At 44.3% G+C, this 16,428-nt stretch overlaps 2 protein-coding genes across 4 annotated transcripts in view; one reads left to right on the forward strand and one right to left on the reverse strand.

Moving 5' to 3' along the window:
• Positions 1–466: 466 nt before the first annotated feature.
• HDDC2 (HD domain containing 2) lies at positions 467–10,416 on the forward strand. Its single transcript, XM_064447359.1, has 6 exons — positions 467–628; positions 1,167–1,288; positions 2,544–2,646; positions 5,036–5,104; positions 8,957–9,095; positions 10,278–10,416. Exons 1-6 carry the CDS (start codon positions 575–577, stop codon positions 10,370–10,372), a joined length of 582 nt encoding a protein of 193 aa, XP_064303429.1. The 5' UTR covers positions 467–574; the 3' UTR covers positions 10,373–10,416.
• A 2,722-nt stretch (positions 10,417–13,138) lies between these two features.
• The window catches only part of TPD52L1 (TPD52 like 1), a 59,347-nt gene continuing 56,057 nt past the window's right edge, over positions 13,139–16,428 (reverse strand). For all 3 annotated transcript variants that reach the window (XM_064447362.1, XM_064447361.1, XM_064447360.1), the window contains one exon: positions 13,139–14,927. In XM_064447362.1, the coding sequence (XP_064303432.1) occupies positions 14,732–14,927 (196 nt within the window). In that variant the 3' untranslated portion in view covers positions 13,139–14,731. The remainder of the gene's footprint in view (positions 14,928–16,428) is intronic.

The raw sequence follows: 16,428 nt of genomic DNA on the forward strand, positions 1-16,428 counted from the left end.
CGATTTACTGTTGTTGGTTTGTTTTCAACTCCTGATGTTGTTTTACTGTTGGTTGTTTTTTTTGCTTTGGGATTTTTTTTTTTAAGTATGCTGAAGGTCACTGAAACGGTCGGGTTTGACTAAAGTACGGGTTATCCTGCCTGCACGATGCCCTTTCCCTCCTTTACACCGGGGACTTCTCCCTTCTGCACGCCAGGAGAGGACGCACCACTTCCCTGCCCCTGCCCGTTCCCCGCAGCGGCCAGGCCCGGAGCAGCCCGGCTGCTCTCGCCGCTTTCCGCGTGGCAATCGCAGGCTGAGTCGTTTTTATTACAGCCCTCTTTGCGGCCTATGGCGCCCTGAGGGGCCGGAGCGCTGGGCGTGCGGCGCCGCCACCCTCCCGGCCCCCTCACCCGCTCCCGCCCCGGCCAGCAGCCGCCGCCGCGACACTCGGCAGCCGGTGACGGTTCCGGGGCGGGGAGCGGGGCCGCGGCCAGCCGCCCCTCCCCGCTCCCCCGGCGCCGCCCGCCGCCGCCGCCGCAGGGGCCGGCAGGAGGAGGAGGAGCGGGCGGAGGCGGTGGCTGCCGGGCGGGAGATGGCGGCGAGCAGCGGGCTGCTGCCCTTCCTGCGGCTGCTGGGGCAGCTCAAGGCGAGCGCGGGGGCCGCGGGAGCGGCGAGGGGAAAGGCTCGGGGCGGCGGGGTGTCTGCCCGCGGCCTTGCGGCGGGGCGGGCCGGCGCCCTCGGGCGGGTTTCCCCAGCAGTCGCCTCCAGGGGGGAGCGGGGGCGAGGATGGTGGCGCCCGGCCCGGCCGGCGCGGTGCGGTGCGGCCTGCCGGGGCGCGGCGGTCGGCGGAGAGCCGGGGCCTGCGGGCTGTGGGTGCCGGCCTGCCGCGGCGCCTGCGGAGCTGGGCGGGGCGCAGGCGCCCGGCCTCGCTACTGGGGGCCGCCGGCCGCGGAGGGCAGGGGCGGCCCGGCACCTTATCCGTGCCGGTGAGGGGCGCTGGTAATGCGACCCGCCGCAACCGCGGGGCAGCCCGGGCTCTGGGGCGGGGGTTTCCCGGAGGCACCGAAGCTCTCCGGAGCGTGGAGGTCACGGCGGGGCGAAACTTCTGCTGGTGCCTCTGAGGTGAGGTCCTACAAAGCCCGAGGTTTTAACGTTTGCGCTGCCGCGGCGCTCTCCTTGCGCAGAGGGTGCCGCGGACGGGATGGGTGTACAGGAACGTGGCGAAGCCAGAGAGCGTATCCGACCACATGTACAGGATGGCGATGATGGCTCTGGTGACTGAAGACAAAAGCCTTAACAAGGACAGGTGAGATTGCCTCTTGTGATCGTGACCGTATGTTAACGTCATGGGAGAGCTGCAACCAAAGTGCTAAAAATATCTGCCATCCCGAGGAAGAGCTTTTAAAACACACTGAAGTAGTTTGAAACCCTTTCTTGTTGTCTTTTGGAGAGGGTGTTGTTTACCTGGAGAGCTGAAAGGGGCTAAAAACTTAGTTGCTAAACTGTGAGTGCTGAGGTGTGATGGTTTAGCCCCAGACGGCAACCAAGCACCACACAGCTGCTCGCTCGCTCCCCTCACAGCAGGGTGGGTGAGAGAACCAGAAGGGTAAAAGTGAGGAAACTTGTGGGTTGAGATAAAAATAGTTTAATAGGTAAAGCAAAACAAGGAATTCATTCACTGCTTCCCATGGGCAGGCAGGTGTTCAGCCATCTCCAGGAAAGCTGGGCTCCGTCAAGTGTAATGGTTGCTTGGGAAGACAACAACCATCACTCCGAACATCCCCCTCTTACTTCTTCTTCCCTCAGCGTTATATACTGAGCATGACATCATTATGGCCTTTAATGCAGCGGCTCTGAGCTGGCCTCTCAAGCCAGCAAGCGAGCTGAGGACACTAAAAACAGCTTGAAGCAACAGATAGCAAAGGCAAAGTCATATGCCGTGTGGATTTTGACAGACTGAGTTAGCACTCAGCGGCAGTAAGGAGCCTCAGAAATCATCTAGCAGAGCAGAGAAAGTATCACTCTTGAATGGGTTGTCAAGTCTAGTATGGGACCGTGCTTGCTTTGTCCTTTCGGGAGGGTTGTGAAGGCTTTTTTTTTTGCAGTATTCTGCTGCTGACTGGCATAGCTACGAAGCTGTGAGGGTCAGATTATGTACTGAATTTGGGATGGCTCCAATCAGATTACCTTCTACCCATTGCAGGAATAATGTGAAGTGTATGATGTAGTTAGTTTTCACACTATCTCTGAAAGCCAAGCATACGAAAGCTAAGTACATTACTTTTCAATGCTATGCTCTGGTATGAAGTGCATTTATGCTTAAATTTACATTTACAGGCAGCAGCAGCTAGAACTCAGGAATCAAAATCATATCTAGGTAGAAACTACTTCCCTTAACAAAGAAGTGAAAAGTGTTATGTAAAGTTTTAAAAAAAAAAAAACCCCAACGAACTTGTAAAATGTATGAAGGGGATAAATTATGTAGTCTCTTAGCTTTATGAATAACAAGATATAACTGAAAATGCTGAAAAACTAATTATTCTGTCTTTGCTTCTTGTCAGATGCATACGATTAGCTTTGGTTCACGATATGGCGGAATGCATTGTTGGGGATATTGCTCCTGCAGATAATATCTCAAAAGAGGAGAAACACAGGAGAGAAGAGGTATGGACATATGGTGTGAAGCCACACCTGCAAAGCATTCTGCATATTTTTAATGTTCTGGTGGTAGCGAAGGAACCCTCTAAGCAACATAAGTCTGTCATTGGCGTTGCACAAGTATGCCACAAACCACCTCAGTTTTCAAATCATTGTGACTTTCGTTGTATGTGTAACATCACCGTGTACAAAGTTATGGAAGGAGAACCTTTGACGTAATCTTCATGTTGGCCATTTATTCCTGAACTGGCTGGATTTTTGGTAGCCTGAATTAGTCGTGTTGACCAGCCTTACCAAGAGGTGGGGAGCAGGGGGTAGGTGCACTGAGAAGGGTGGATGACAGTTTGTGGCGGATCATTTGCGTGGTGCCAGATAGTGTGGTTGTGACAGAGACTTTATTTAAACCGTTTGCACAGGACTCCAGACACAGGTGTCTAGTTTTGTCATGAGTCGTTGAGCGCAGCATGCCTGGTGTTATTTTATTTTTGGCCTGTTGGTTTGTCATTTCTGGTTCGTTGCATTATTTGAAGAAAATGTAAACCACTCCTTCAGCCACAGCTAGAGGGCGACGTGATGCCTCGGAAACTGTTCAGAGGCTACAGTTAGCTCTTCAAAGAGTGTGAAAAAAACGTTGCAGTGATTATTCCCTCTCACCCACCCACGCTTTTATGCTTATCTGTTTAAAACTTGGCATTGGGGGGGCTATGACTAACTCCAGAAGCAAGCTCTTTGCTAAGAAAGTGGAAATTAAAGATCAAAAAGGTATTCAGCGTTCTTGAAGTACTATCTTTACTGACTGCAATTTTGGCATTTCTTTTTTTCTGTGTACTTCCTGGTGTAGTCTTACACTAAACAAAAAAGCCCCTCTTTTCTGGAAGCCTCCAAAGATTGTTTTGTCAGTGAGGATCAGGCTTCAACTTTGCCTAGAGGGAATTCTCCTTTGGTTTTAGCCAATGAAAAAGATATTTTGATGCCTAGGTATGTTTAAGAAGTTTTCTTAAGTATTTGCAGCTCTTTCTGCTCCTATTTCACTCAGTGAGGGCTTTGCTGGCGCCTTTGTGGGAAGGAGGGTCAAGCATTAAACATTTAGGCTGACTTTGAAATACACCAAGGGTAACGGTTTCATGAGGTGGCTTTAGCTGAATTATCAATATGCTGCTTCTGCAGCAGAGTTCTTTTTTTCCTTTTGCTCTACAGCTGACTTTGAGCTGGTTCTGAAGTTTGCTGCTTGTGCAGTAAGCTTAATCAGTTAGTCTCGCTGAGGCTAAGGCAGCAGAAAATGAACTTGATTAAAAAAAAAGATTTATTTTTTTTCTTTGGGGTTGTTTGGGTTGGGTTGTTGGTTTTGGTGTGGTTTTTTTTTTTTTTTTTTTCTTTTCCAGGTAAGTCATTTTGCCCTGCTAACCTTGAAATCACATGAGCTCCAGAACTGGAAGGAGGTGGGAAGGAATGAGACTTTGATGGTTCAGTGGTGTGGGGAGCAGCTGATTCAGTTCAGCCATAGTATGAAACTGTACTCTGTATTTGAAGTGGAGAAGCAATCATGGCACAAAACCTTTGTCTTGCCTGTGATGTTGGTTGTTTTGGAAGCAGCCCTTAGTGTTACTAGGAAAACAGTAGAAATAGCAGAGAAATTAGACTAATCAGCTTGAGTGAGCATGAAGAGCATGCAAAACATTTGGGCTTGGTGGTTGTACCATCAGTTTGATACTGCCTTAAACCCTGTACCAAGATTTTCGTTCTTGAACAGACAGTATCTCGGTCTGGGAGCACTGTGTTTTACTGCTGGAGGGTATTAAATGGATTTTTTTTTTTTTTCTTTCTCTGTTTTTCAAAATTGGAGACTTTCAAAGGCTTTTCTTGTGTTGCCTGCCTGGCAGTCAGTAGCTGTTCTCAGCCCTGCTAGTGGAAATGTGCTAGTTGAGTGTTTGGGAGGGGGCAGTTGCTTGTCAACACCAGGAGTTAGTATTTTGAAGCTGCTTTTAGGAACTGCACCTATAAGCTATAAAGTTGAAATGTTGGGTTCGCTAGTTAAATCTGGAAGGGAGAACTGATAATGGATGGCAGCTCCCTGGGATTTGACTTGCCTGTTTTGCTCTGGGCTTCTTTTTGGACTCTTGAAGATATTGGATGCACTTTCAGGTTATTTTTCTTGTGTTTTAGACTAGTTCTCAAATGATTTACTTAGGCAGATCCCAGAAAAGATTCTTCACTGAGTGGTCCTGCTGTTTCTCTTGCAGCTTTATGTACACGTGCACTTTAGAATAATATACTGTGTAGTGTATGTTTCTACAGACTCAGTAACAAGTAGTTAATTCTTCAAAAAAGATAATGGTAAAATTGTGCTTGCTCAAAAAATGGATAAATGGAAATGGCTTCTTTTTTTTTTTTTCAGGCAGCTATGCAACAACTGACCCAGCTTCTATCAGAGGACCTCAGAAAAGAAATCTATGAACTCTGGGAAGTAAGCTTGCATTCTTTCAACCCTTTGGTAAAATTCAGGGTAACCCATTGTCGTCCTTCTGTTTACCTGTGAAACTGTCATCTTTTATTCTGACCTCAAACAAGGTAGATTTTTTTGCTTGGGAGGTAAAGCTAATGGTATGAGTCAAGGACACTTTGGAATCCATTTCAAAAAGAATCCCCAAACTTGGTAAAACAATGGGAGCTGATGATGCCATGGAGTATTTTCTGCTTCTTTTTTGCAAGTAGTAATTTACGTGGCTTCCATTTCTTTATGATACAGTTCATTAGGCTAAAATGTTTAGTAGTAACTTCTGGTTTAAACTTAAATGTGGTGCACTGACAGAGAGCAGTGCTCTTCTACAAGCAACACAGATTGCTGGGCTGGTCTTGGGTTCCTTAAATGATTGTATTGGAAAGTATCTTTTGTAGTTGAAAGTGATTCAACTTTTTGATGTGAACTTATGCTGTTAATTGACAAGATCTGTCTTACTTGCGAACTAAGGATGATTAGATTATTTGCAAACAATTCAAATTTATAATTACTGTGCTTTATCTTGTCTTGGCACACAGTCACACAAGGACAAATGCATCCACAATCTCTTGTTCACATGTTGTTGCAAACAAAGCATTATATGTTTCTTGGACTCTGTGACCTGAAACTGTACTTTATGCTGATATTCTTACTTTTCCACTTGGACTGTACTTAAATTTCAGATATTTGCAGCCAATTTCTGCCTTTTGTTACAGCACCCTGTTTTTGGGGATTTTTTTCTTGCAGTAGTTGTGTGGTGAAACTGGCAATGGGGATGGGTTTTCAGTGCTAGAATTCAAGGTGAAGGAGGTAAACCAGCATAACCACATCTGGGAAATAATGTGTGCGCATTTGTTTAGTGATCACTGGTTCCTTCTCCCTTGGGAAGCTGTTATAATTGAGGAGAAGGAGTTTTTGATACATAAGATTAGTCCTGTAGGACTTTTTTTTTTTGCATGTATTCTTTTTCTTTGCCTCAGTCTTCTCTTATGATTGTATAAGAGCTGGTTCAGTATGCCATTAGTTTTTCAGCACGTTAGCTTTTTATCATTCTCATTAACCATAATCTAACATATGCACACTTTTGATCATTTGCTCTTTGTTTCTACCTTCAGGATAATTTATTGGCGTTGAGTTTCCAATGCAGCAGTAGGAGTGTAACCCACATAGCAGCAAGTGTAACCTAAAAATCTAATATTCACATGTAGTCCCTCTAGTCTTACTTTAAGTGGAACAATGAGGTGCTTCTTAAAAAGGAAAAAAAAAAAGGCAGAAAATAAGAAGCCTCTGATCACTTGGTATGATACTCTGCTCCCAGTTAGCCAGGGGCATTTCCCTCTGATTTCTTCTTGTGAGCGAAAGAAGTTATGGCCCAGAGCTGAACAGGGGCTGGGACAAGGTCTGTTGACACTCTTAGCAAGTCCTTCCTGCGCTGCTCTGCCCTCGTTTCTGCACCTCTCCCTTACAGCCTTACAAGGACTACTGCTTTGGGCTGTATTGGTGGGCACCCTGCAAGGGTAGTTTAGGGGAGAAAGGTAGCAGAAAGATGCCTCTGATATGTTTTCACTTCATAACTTAATGCAGAATACATTTAAAAAACATTAAAGTAAATGAATCAGCACACTTCAGCTCTGTCCTGCTTTTTATTTTCAAGAGCAAAAGCACGGGAGTAATTTTCAAAAGACAGACTGTGGTGTTTGCGAAACCACTTACTGTTTCTCCAAAGTGTACTGTTATTTCGCACTCTTAAACACCTGCGGGGAGGAAGCAGTAAGTGTTTATTTGAGCACTGTGCACATTTGCACACATAATAGCTGATGTTTCTTGAGGTTAATGTGAGCTGAGGTATGAATAAGATCTGGTGGGTTGTATGGCACAAACAGGCTGGGAACAGAGTGATACTCCCGATTAATTGCTGGAGGTGGGACAGACCTGTACAAGGAGACAGCCATAGTTGTTCTGAAGTTCTCCTTTGTAATGCTGCCAAGAGTTTGTTCCCTTTGGTGGCAAAAAAAAAAAAAAAAAAAAAGAGTAGAAATAAATAGATTTAAGAAAATATGAAGTAGTGTTTAAACAATTTAAAGATGAGGCAAAGCTCAGATTGTAAGGAGGAAAAGAAGGTAAAAATGTTGAAATGAAATTGATTACTAAAATAATGATGAAAATGCAATTGAAAATTCAAAGCATTGTTCAAACCCAGATAGAGCAGTATATATCTACAACTACCTGAAAGGAGTTTGTAGCGAGGTGGGGGTTGGTCACTTCTCCCCAGTAACAAGCGATAAGGATGAGAGGAAATGGCCTCAAGCTGCGCCAGGCGAAGTTTAGGTTGGACATTAGGAAAAACTTCTTCACCGAAAGGGTTGTCAGGCATTGGAACAGGCTGCCCAGGGAGGTGGCTGAGTCACCATCCCTGGAGATATTTAAAAGAAGGGTAGACGTGGTGCTTGAGGATCTGGTTTAGTGGTGGACTTGGCAGCGATAGGTTAGCGGTTGGACTCGATGATCTTAAGGGTCTTTTCCAACCTTAACGATTCTATGGTTCTATGATTCTATGATCAAACGATTATATGATCAAATAAGCAAAACCAGAGCTATCAATCAGGGCTATCAAAATCTGGATTTCTGACTTTCAAAGGTAAAGCAATAAGCGAAAGAACAAAGAGGCTCCTAATGGTCTGTCAGGCAAGGAAATGACCATGACACTTACCTGAGCATCACTGTGCTGGAATTACAACCCAGGATCTTGCCACTGTGGATGGCAGCCGCACCCACAGTTGTCTTCTTCAGATGCAGAAGGAGATGCCATGTTCTTTGGTCAGTAGGAGAAACCCTTCCTGCACTTGTGCTGCTCTCATCTGCAGAACTGCTGTGCATCACGGGTTGTGTGGATCTGAAAGCACAGATGGGCGCCGTGTGTAGTTGAGCCTCTGGTCTGATTATCGGTGGTGGTGACGATGAACAGGGTCAGGTACAAGGTGGTGGTAACCTACACAGAGAGAAGCTTTTTTCTTTGGTTGGTTTTGGAAGTCAGGAGAAGACCAGTTGATGAGACATCAAATAAAATGCAGTAGATTTAGAAAAGAGAAAATGAAATGGCAAATCTATCTGCCGCCATCACTGGAAGCAAATGACAGGAAAATTGTTCAAGTTGACTAGAAATGTGAATGACTCACAAATGCATACTGACAATGACTGGAGAGAGGGAAAAGATAGCATAGAGATTAAAGGATTTATAGTCTGAAGGGGAGGAAACCCCTTAACGACTCCCTTCCCAGTCTCCTAGGAGAGACCTGAAGACATAAGCAGCTCAGACAGATTAGATCAAAGAGATTAAGGAGGAGTGGCAGGAGAAATGTAAAGAACAACGCCTTATAAAAACAGCAAGTGGTAGAGAAAAGTGCAAAACAGGTCTTAAAAACAGGTAATAGTAATGCAGAGGCACACACTGGTAATTCATAGCCTTAGGCCTGAAAAGATGTCTTTATATAAAATGTTATTAGATGGAGCCTATTACCTAACTTGTATATTGTGTATCATCCTTGATTCAGCCAAAACACTCGGTATGTTTTTAAGTTGGAGTATGCAAAAGAATTGTGTTCTTAAGTTCTATTATATTTAATAGAAATTTAGCACATAGTTACTGCAAGTGTTCTGCTGAATAGCAGTCTTTTTAAAAGAGAGAGTGAAAGATGTAACTGTCACGGATATTTACGGATTGTCTTGTACGAATGGAGAAAATTCTAGATGTATAAAGAGCTTCTAATACTCTGTTTCAGAGCAACATAATTTTTTTCTTATAACTGCAAATCTGTTCAGGAATATGAAAACCAGTGTACTGCAGAAGCCAAGTTTGTAAAACAGTTGGATCAGTGTGAGATGATACTGCAAGCGTTTGAGTACGAAGAGTTGGAAAACACACCTGGCAGACTGCAGGATTTTTATGATTCAACTGCTGGTATGACTTTTTTTTTTTCCTTTTGTAAATGAAATATATAAATTGCCTTTTTTTCTGATAGACAGTCAGAGCAATGAGAACTAGTTATTTTACTCATTGCTCAAGTACCCTAAATATTTTTGGGGAAACTTACTGCAGAGTGAACATACCGTACATTTATTTATATGTGTTGAACCAACCTGGGTCTCATTTACGCCAGGTTCCTTTCACATTACTTTGGATGCCTAGAGAGAGGCCCAGCTTTCGTTAGACTTGCATGCGTTTAAGGATCTCCCTGTACTATCAGAGGGGATGTAAAGGAGGCTTCATTCTTCACTGATGCTCTGACAGCAGCTTGTTTCTACTTTGTTAGTCTTCCATGAAACAGTGAAGTAGAATTTATTATCCCTACACCAGCTGTGGTCTTGTGTACATGTGAGAACCAGCTCAGTGAAATATTTTACGTGCAACTGTATTACTTTTTGTTCTATCCACTGCTTTTCATCCTTTCCAAAATAAACTGATAGTGGAAAGGAAAAATTGGTAAAATGATAGTCTTTTATTTTAGCAAGGGAGCTGAACACCAGAAGAGGACTGTGATGATGCCAAGTCATCCTGTCCTGGAAAAGAACTAGGGACAGACAAACTTGGGGAGAGGACCAGCGATCACCAGGCACAGTCGCTGACAAATCCCCTTCCTACTTTGGTGACTCCTCAGGGAAATTATAAGCTCTCTGAAAAATGCAATAATTTGATTAGGGAAAAAGGAAAAAAGGGCAACATCAGCATAGCTGGCATACTTAATTTTCTAACTGACATCTTTGCCCTCCTACTAGAACTCTGTAACTTAAACTAAGCTAGTGTCTCTGTAGAGCCTAGAGCAGATACCCCACGTTCACCTGTAACTGGGGTGGTTCCCTGCCAGCTGGATACACAGCGTGGGACTGTCCTGGTCAGGGTGCAGCCTTTTTTCAGCTCTTAAGTCTCTTAATAGAGCATGATATATTTTTATAAGTTTTTTGGGGGAAATAGCTGTAACTTCTCTTAGAGTTATTCCATAGTTGGAGTAAAACGGGAGTACTCTCTTTCTTAAAAGAATAACTTGGCATTTATTTTGAACCTAAAGCAACATCACTGCTAACCTTTCATGCATAGGAAAATGAGAGTATTTTTAATTAACTTTCCCTTTCTTTTATTTTGCAGGGAAGTTTGTTCACCCAGAAATACTCGAGCTCGTATCTCTGATTAACACAGAAAGGAATAAAAAAATAGCCGCTACATCTCATCTACATTCCTGAAGTGTTCCTAAATTCCGTAGCCATAATAAAGATTTTGTTTTATATTCTGTGCATTGTTTTACCTCCCATAACATCACTAGTTCTGCCAGCAGGTTTATTTTTCCTATGCATTCACTGCTGAGAATCCCAAGACCACTCAAGTAGGAGCAGGTAGGATAGTTACTTCCCAGACCAAAGGTTGTGTCAAGGACCAAATATTTTGAATCATTTTGTCTGGGTTTTTTCTTTTTTATATCAGCCTCTGCTTGATGCAGTCTCAGTTACAAATAGATTCTTCACTGAGGAAATTCAGGCACGTTTAAAAATTAGCTGATTGCCGTCTCATCTGTTCATGTAATGCAGTGACTGGGACGGGTGGTCTTGTTCTGTGACTTCTAATTGTGTCTGGATTTCAGTACCTTCTGTATCAGATGGGTTGGTGTCTGTTCGCTGTGCTAGACAGAGGCAAGACATTTATTTCTGTAGAAGCTCTTGACAGAGCTGGACTTGGAGATGAGATTTCTTTGGAGCACATAAGCCTTAAGAAGTGATGGTGGATAAAAGCGATCATCTCATCAATTACATTTTTCTCAATACATTCAGTGTTCCGCACACTTTTTCCACTGCTCATGTGTTGTGTCAGGGAATAGTGCCGAGACTTCTGTAAGGCCAGTATTCCTGACTCCCCCTCACCCCAGACCGGCAGCTTTACAGACTCTTTCTTGCACAGGTAATTTCATAATCACGGAATAGCTGAGGTTGGGAGGGACCTTTGGAGCTTGTGCCATCTAACACAAAAGCCTGGGTGTCCACGTGAAGCTGGCTGTCCCTTGTTAATGCTGTTACCCGCCAGTACTGATCCTGCTGTAAATGACAGTTTTTAGCTGAGGTAATAATGCTACTGTAGAAGTACAGTATGGCTGTGGAGTAAAGCTGTAGTGGTGGTAAATGCCATGACGAGGCCAGCCTGCACTACTAACCGTTGAGCCGTGTGTGCAGCGGGAGATTAGGGTAATCTCAGAATTACCACAGAATGCAAGTTTGCATCTGGAAAAATTACATGGTAGAGACCTGGAGCTAGCTTCTGTCTTCAGCCTCATGTCAAATGAGGCAGCATAGACCTATATTCAGTTGCCAGCCCCTTGTAAGGTAGGTAATCTAGCTGAGCACACACCTTCAGGCACCGTGACTCCTGGAAATGTGCCCTTTACGCAGACCTCAGGGGCCTGGCCCGAGCTCGTGCTGCATCGCGTGGCAGCGGCGCAGAGCGCTGCACAGAGCTGCTGGGAGCGCCTGCCTTCGCGGCTGGCACAGGGCGCAAAATCTGCACGGCCTATTGGTCCAGGTGAGAGGTGAGATGCCTGCTTTGCTCCGGGAACCCCACAAGGCAGCGGTTGTGCCCCGTGGAGGCCCTGGAAGAACAAGCTGCACTTTACCGGGCAATAGGAAACTGCTGTTGGTGGCGGCTGATTGTCATACCGCCAGGGTGACAGGGTGGGGCCCGCTGAGCTTTGTCCAGGGCCCATCGTTCAGCATTTTTATTCCACCAAGATGCGTACAGACCACGGTCCCTGTTAGTTTGTATTGAGTGCCAAGCAGGAGAGAGCTCAGATGCACTGGAAGAGAAGTGAACATTCTTCACAAAGAAGAAAAGCGGCCTTAAAGAGAGGCACGATAGAAACACAGCGCAAGCGCTACCCCAGCAGAACAGGCGATTCCTCCAACGCAGCAGGAGGCTTTGCTGGCTGCCAACACGCCGTTCTGCAGGGGATCCAGGGGACGGAGTGCTGAACCCAGTCAGCGGTGCAATGGTGCAGGGTAACTATTGCCATGGGAAAAAGAGGCGTGGTTTGAATATGTTGTGTGGGGTTTGGGTTTGCTTTAAGAAAGCCAGCAGGTGCTTTGTGTAAAATTACATTCCCTTCTATGCCCTGCAGGTGCAACTGCATGTCGGTTTTGGGCACTGCATTTTGATAGAAATAGGAGTTGGTTGGAAAGAGACTGGAGGAGAAGGTGCAATCAGAAAGCATAAGCCGGGATGGCAGGTTGATAGGTTAGCAAACAGCCTGTGGGGCTTCAGGCTTCCTAATGCAGTACTGAAGCGCACCGTTCACCTGTCGGAGAAGTGTGCCAGGCCGTGGACACACGACCTACGAGAAGAAATCCCCTCCTCCCATGTCCTTCTCCTGATCGCTTCATATCAGCACTGAGCCTACAAGTAGTGGCAGCTGCTGTAATGACAATAACACGTAAGGATTTATACGGAAGAGAAGCTTGTCTGGCCAACCCACCTCCACTGTGTCACAGTCACACAAGCTCTTTAAATTATGCTCTTAATGAATACAGTTAAAGGCAATTTACTGCTTTCCCAGCAGAATTTATGTGTATATACATAAATATATAAATAAAACAAGGTCTAAATCAGTGTCCTGCAGAAGATGACAGTGCTCGGACTCCATCTGTTAACCTTGCTTTGGCTGCTGGCGCTGCTCAAAAGAAGGTCAACAGTTTTAGACCTGGAAGGTGTTTTCTGCCATGAGTTTCACTTTTACTGAACTTGGGTCAATTATTTTTCTCCCTTGAACCTCAAAATTTTTAAAACTTTGGCTACAGATTTCCATGGGGAAGTTCAGGTCCAGAAGGGACTGAACAGATTTTAAAAACTGTAGGAATAGCAGACTGTGTTCTTGCAATTTCCCTTGATACTCTGCTGTGACACAGCAAAGCTTAGAGACGCACAGTAATACTGGTAAGCACACAGAATTAAGAAGAAAACATCACAAAGTGTAAAAGAGTAAGAGAGAATTTATTTTTAATGAGAATATCAATAACTTCATTTACACAAACTAAGGTGACCATTAATATCTTCTTTACTTAAATAAAGTCACGTTTATGCACAAAAGCACAAAATAAGCTAGCAAACTATCACAAGAAAACTGTACTAAAAGAACCTAATTAATTTTGCTTCCATGCTAAAATCACACTAAAGAAGCATTTGATATAAATGTCCAAAGTTAAATTATGTCCAGTAGAACATTATGAAAGGACTGCCAACCTTGTAAAAAGAGTAACCAAAGCCACACAGGAAAAAAAGCCTCACAAGATTATAAGCAGCCTGTAATGTCAAACTCACTAACGCTTTTTTTTTTGAAGCTTTGGCATATGCTTAAAAAATGCATCCATTTTGAAAGTAGCCAGACTGTTTTCTATACCATATTGAAAAAGTTGTGCTCATCTCGGTCTGGCGAACTGAGTAATCCAACATGCAGACTGACACATGCTCAGCAGACAGCAGGATAGTGTCACAAGCGTGCTGCTCTTTTCTTAGGAAAAAATATTAAAAGGATGCAAGAAAACATGCTGAAGCAAAGCTGAGAGATGACTGGCTTTTGATGATTAAGCAGATACAGTGCAGCTGATGGAATTACGTCCTGGAGTGAAGCACGACAAAATTTGACACCAGAAGTGAAGTACTCGCTCCTCCTGTGCATTGTAAGATAACAGGGTCTATGCTAGCAGCTCTGAAATGCAGACCGAAGGCATGGGCTCTCTAACCTATGGCACATCTTAAGCCAATTGTTGGGTTTGTATTCTTTCACTTAAGGCTGTATCTTGACTGAGGCTCATAAATTCACCTTCCCTTATTTTTGAGGGGAAGATATGGAGGCAAAATTATTAGAAGTTCCCTCTGCTCCACTTCCCTTTGTAATGAACTTATACTGTCAAGTCTTATCACACCACAGAGAGCAAGCAAGGGAACATATTTTTAAACTGAAGCTTTTCCAGCTACAATGATCATCTTAAATCAGCAGCTGCAATCAGTTCAGTTTCTATATGAATAACTGGGTGTCTCTTCCTGTCCTCCTCAACTCTGCTGACTCAAGGGCAATGCCAGCCTGTATACCAAAGGAAAAAAAGGTTGTTGTGACAATAAGTGATTTAATTCCATTAGGAAACAGATCATGTAACAGAGCAAAGGGCACCTGGTAGGGCTGGTAGACAGCTGGTATGTGGACTGTTGCTGGCAGCAGAAATCTTTGCACAGCTCTAGGTCCATCTGTCTGATGTGGCACCGAGAGGGGAGTTGGAAACCAACAGAGAGAAAACAGTAAACTAAAAGAAATAAGAAACAGAGACTGGGATATTGTTGGAGGGAAGTTACATGAAAATGAGAACTATTTTGGTCACTTCAGATAGAATTTAGAGCATTGTACGTCAATGACTTGCACGTGGCTTCTATGGTGTACGAGGTACCTGATGATAAAACGACCCATCCGAAATACAAACAGAGAGGGGAAATGTTTCTCCAGCACAAGGCCAGGGAGGCAGTTTTCCAAAGCTGACAAAACCTTGTTGCACAAGCTGGGTGGCAAGGGAGGTCTAAAAATCACTGGCTGGGCAAGTCTCTGAAGAGAGGCATGTGAGGCTCAGGAAGGCCTGTGGTCTAACACTGAAGCTCTTCTTCGCTTTCAGGGAGTCGGGTGCCAGCAAGAGAGCTCTGAGCGCTGGCATGGGCCGTAGAGCTGAGAACTTCTTCAAAACTGCCCCCAGTGTGGCTTGTCCCACCAACCTTGGTCTGAAACAAGGCAAACAAAGAGAACAGCAAGTTCCTCTGCTCACACTGTAGCAAGTCCCATTTGCATTCCACCCTGTGGCTATGGCGGGCCGGGAATAGTGCAAAGCAGGCAGAGAACATGTGGGGTTGGGTTTTTCTTAGAACAAAAGCTATAAAAACAGTCAAATAAAGCAACCCTTCTCCTCCCCCAATTTCTAATCTTCTAGGCTACAATCATAAAATCTCCCAGTGGCACTTATCATCCGCTTAAAGGAACCAGTCCCTGAGTAGATCCCAGGCAGGATCCTAGCTCCTACGGGTACCCTTAGTGCAGTTCTTCACACGAGGAGTTGACAGTGGTTTCACTGTTTTTTCCAGGTCTACGCAGGCTGGACAAGAGATGGGTATTAAAATGAAGCGGCTCATTTGCTGAGTGAAGTGGCCCATCCGCCAGCAACGGTAACACAGCTGCTCTCAGAATGCATAAACCGTTCCAGGATTTTGGACAGTAGAAGGAATATAGTAACCAAAGAACAAAATCAGCAGCTTGTCTCCCTTTAGGTGCTTGTAGCTACCTGGATACTGATATATAAAACTTCCCAGAGCATTTTCATGTGGGGAGGTGGGAGGAAGAGATATCAAATTACATTAATGAAACATATGACCATGTGCTCACAGGTCAGCTACTGTCAAAATGCTTCAGTTTGCTGAATTTGTAAATCTAAGTATTAAAAATACAAACCAATATGACTAAATCTCTGAAATAGTTCTTCTAACAAACACAGAGCTTTATCTAAACATTTGGAAATGGTCAAGACGAAGTGATGAAGAGACAAAGGTGTTTTGAGTGGGTTGCCTTGGTAAGAGAGTGTTCTTTTGTGGTTCGGCTTGCTGATATGCCCAAAGTTGTTTCAAGCATGAAAATAGGGCAAAACTTTTTACTCCATCCTAGAACTGCAGCAGGACTTAAAGACAAGCTGGCATTTTTCCAGCCTGTCAGCCACTGAATGCTTAGGAAGATTAGTTTAATTAAATGAACTTTGTGTCCTAAGTTTCCAAAGAGTTAATCCTATGTAATCCTTTGTTTCACCAGCTAGCACAGGAGCTTGCCTACCTTGAAAGTTCAGTAGAATAAGGTAGTAGCAGGCTCGATACTTGCTCTGACAGTTTGAATCACTGTTATTAAAAGTTCCCATCTCAAGAAGTAAAAATCTGTTTCCAGTCTAGCAGGTTGTGCCAACTTTCAGAAAGTATCGGTCCGTCACTGATTTTTACAAACAGCAATATAAAATACATACGTTGTCAAATGTGGTAGGCTCAGATCTTGCAGTGAAAAGGCAGCCAATGCCTAGTAAATCTACTATTAAGTTTTATTTGCCAATTAAAATTCTCAGAAGAACATCGATTCGGACTCATCAGAGTGATTGTGAAAGTAGACTATTCCTGCATTATTTCAAATGACTCAGATAAGGTGCATCGGAATTTGGACACCTAAAAATCAGAAACATTCAGTTTCATCTTC

Source organism: Phalacrocorax carbo, chromosome 3 (assembly GCF_963921805.1).
Source record: "Phalacrocorax carbo chromosome 3, bPhaCar2.1, whole genome shotgun sequence".
Lineage (NCBI taxonomy): Eukaryota > Metazoa > Chordata > Aves > Suliformes > Phalacrocoracidae > Phalacrocorax > Phalacrocorax carbo.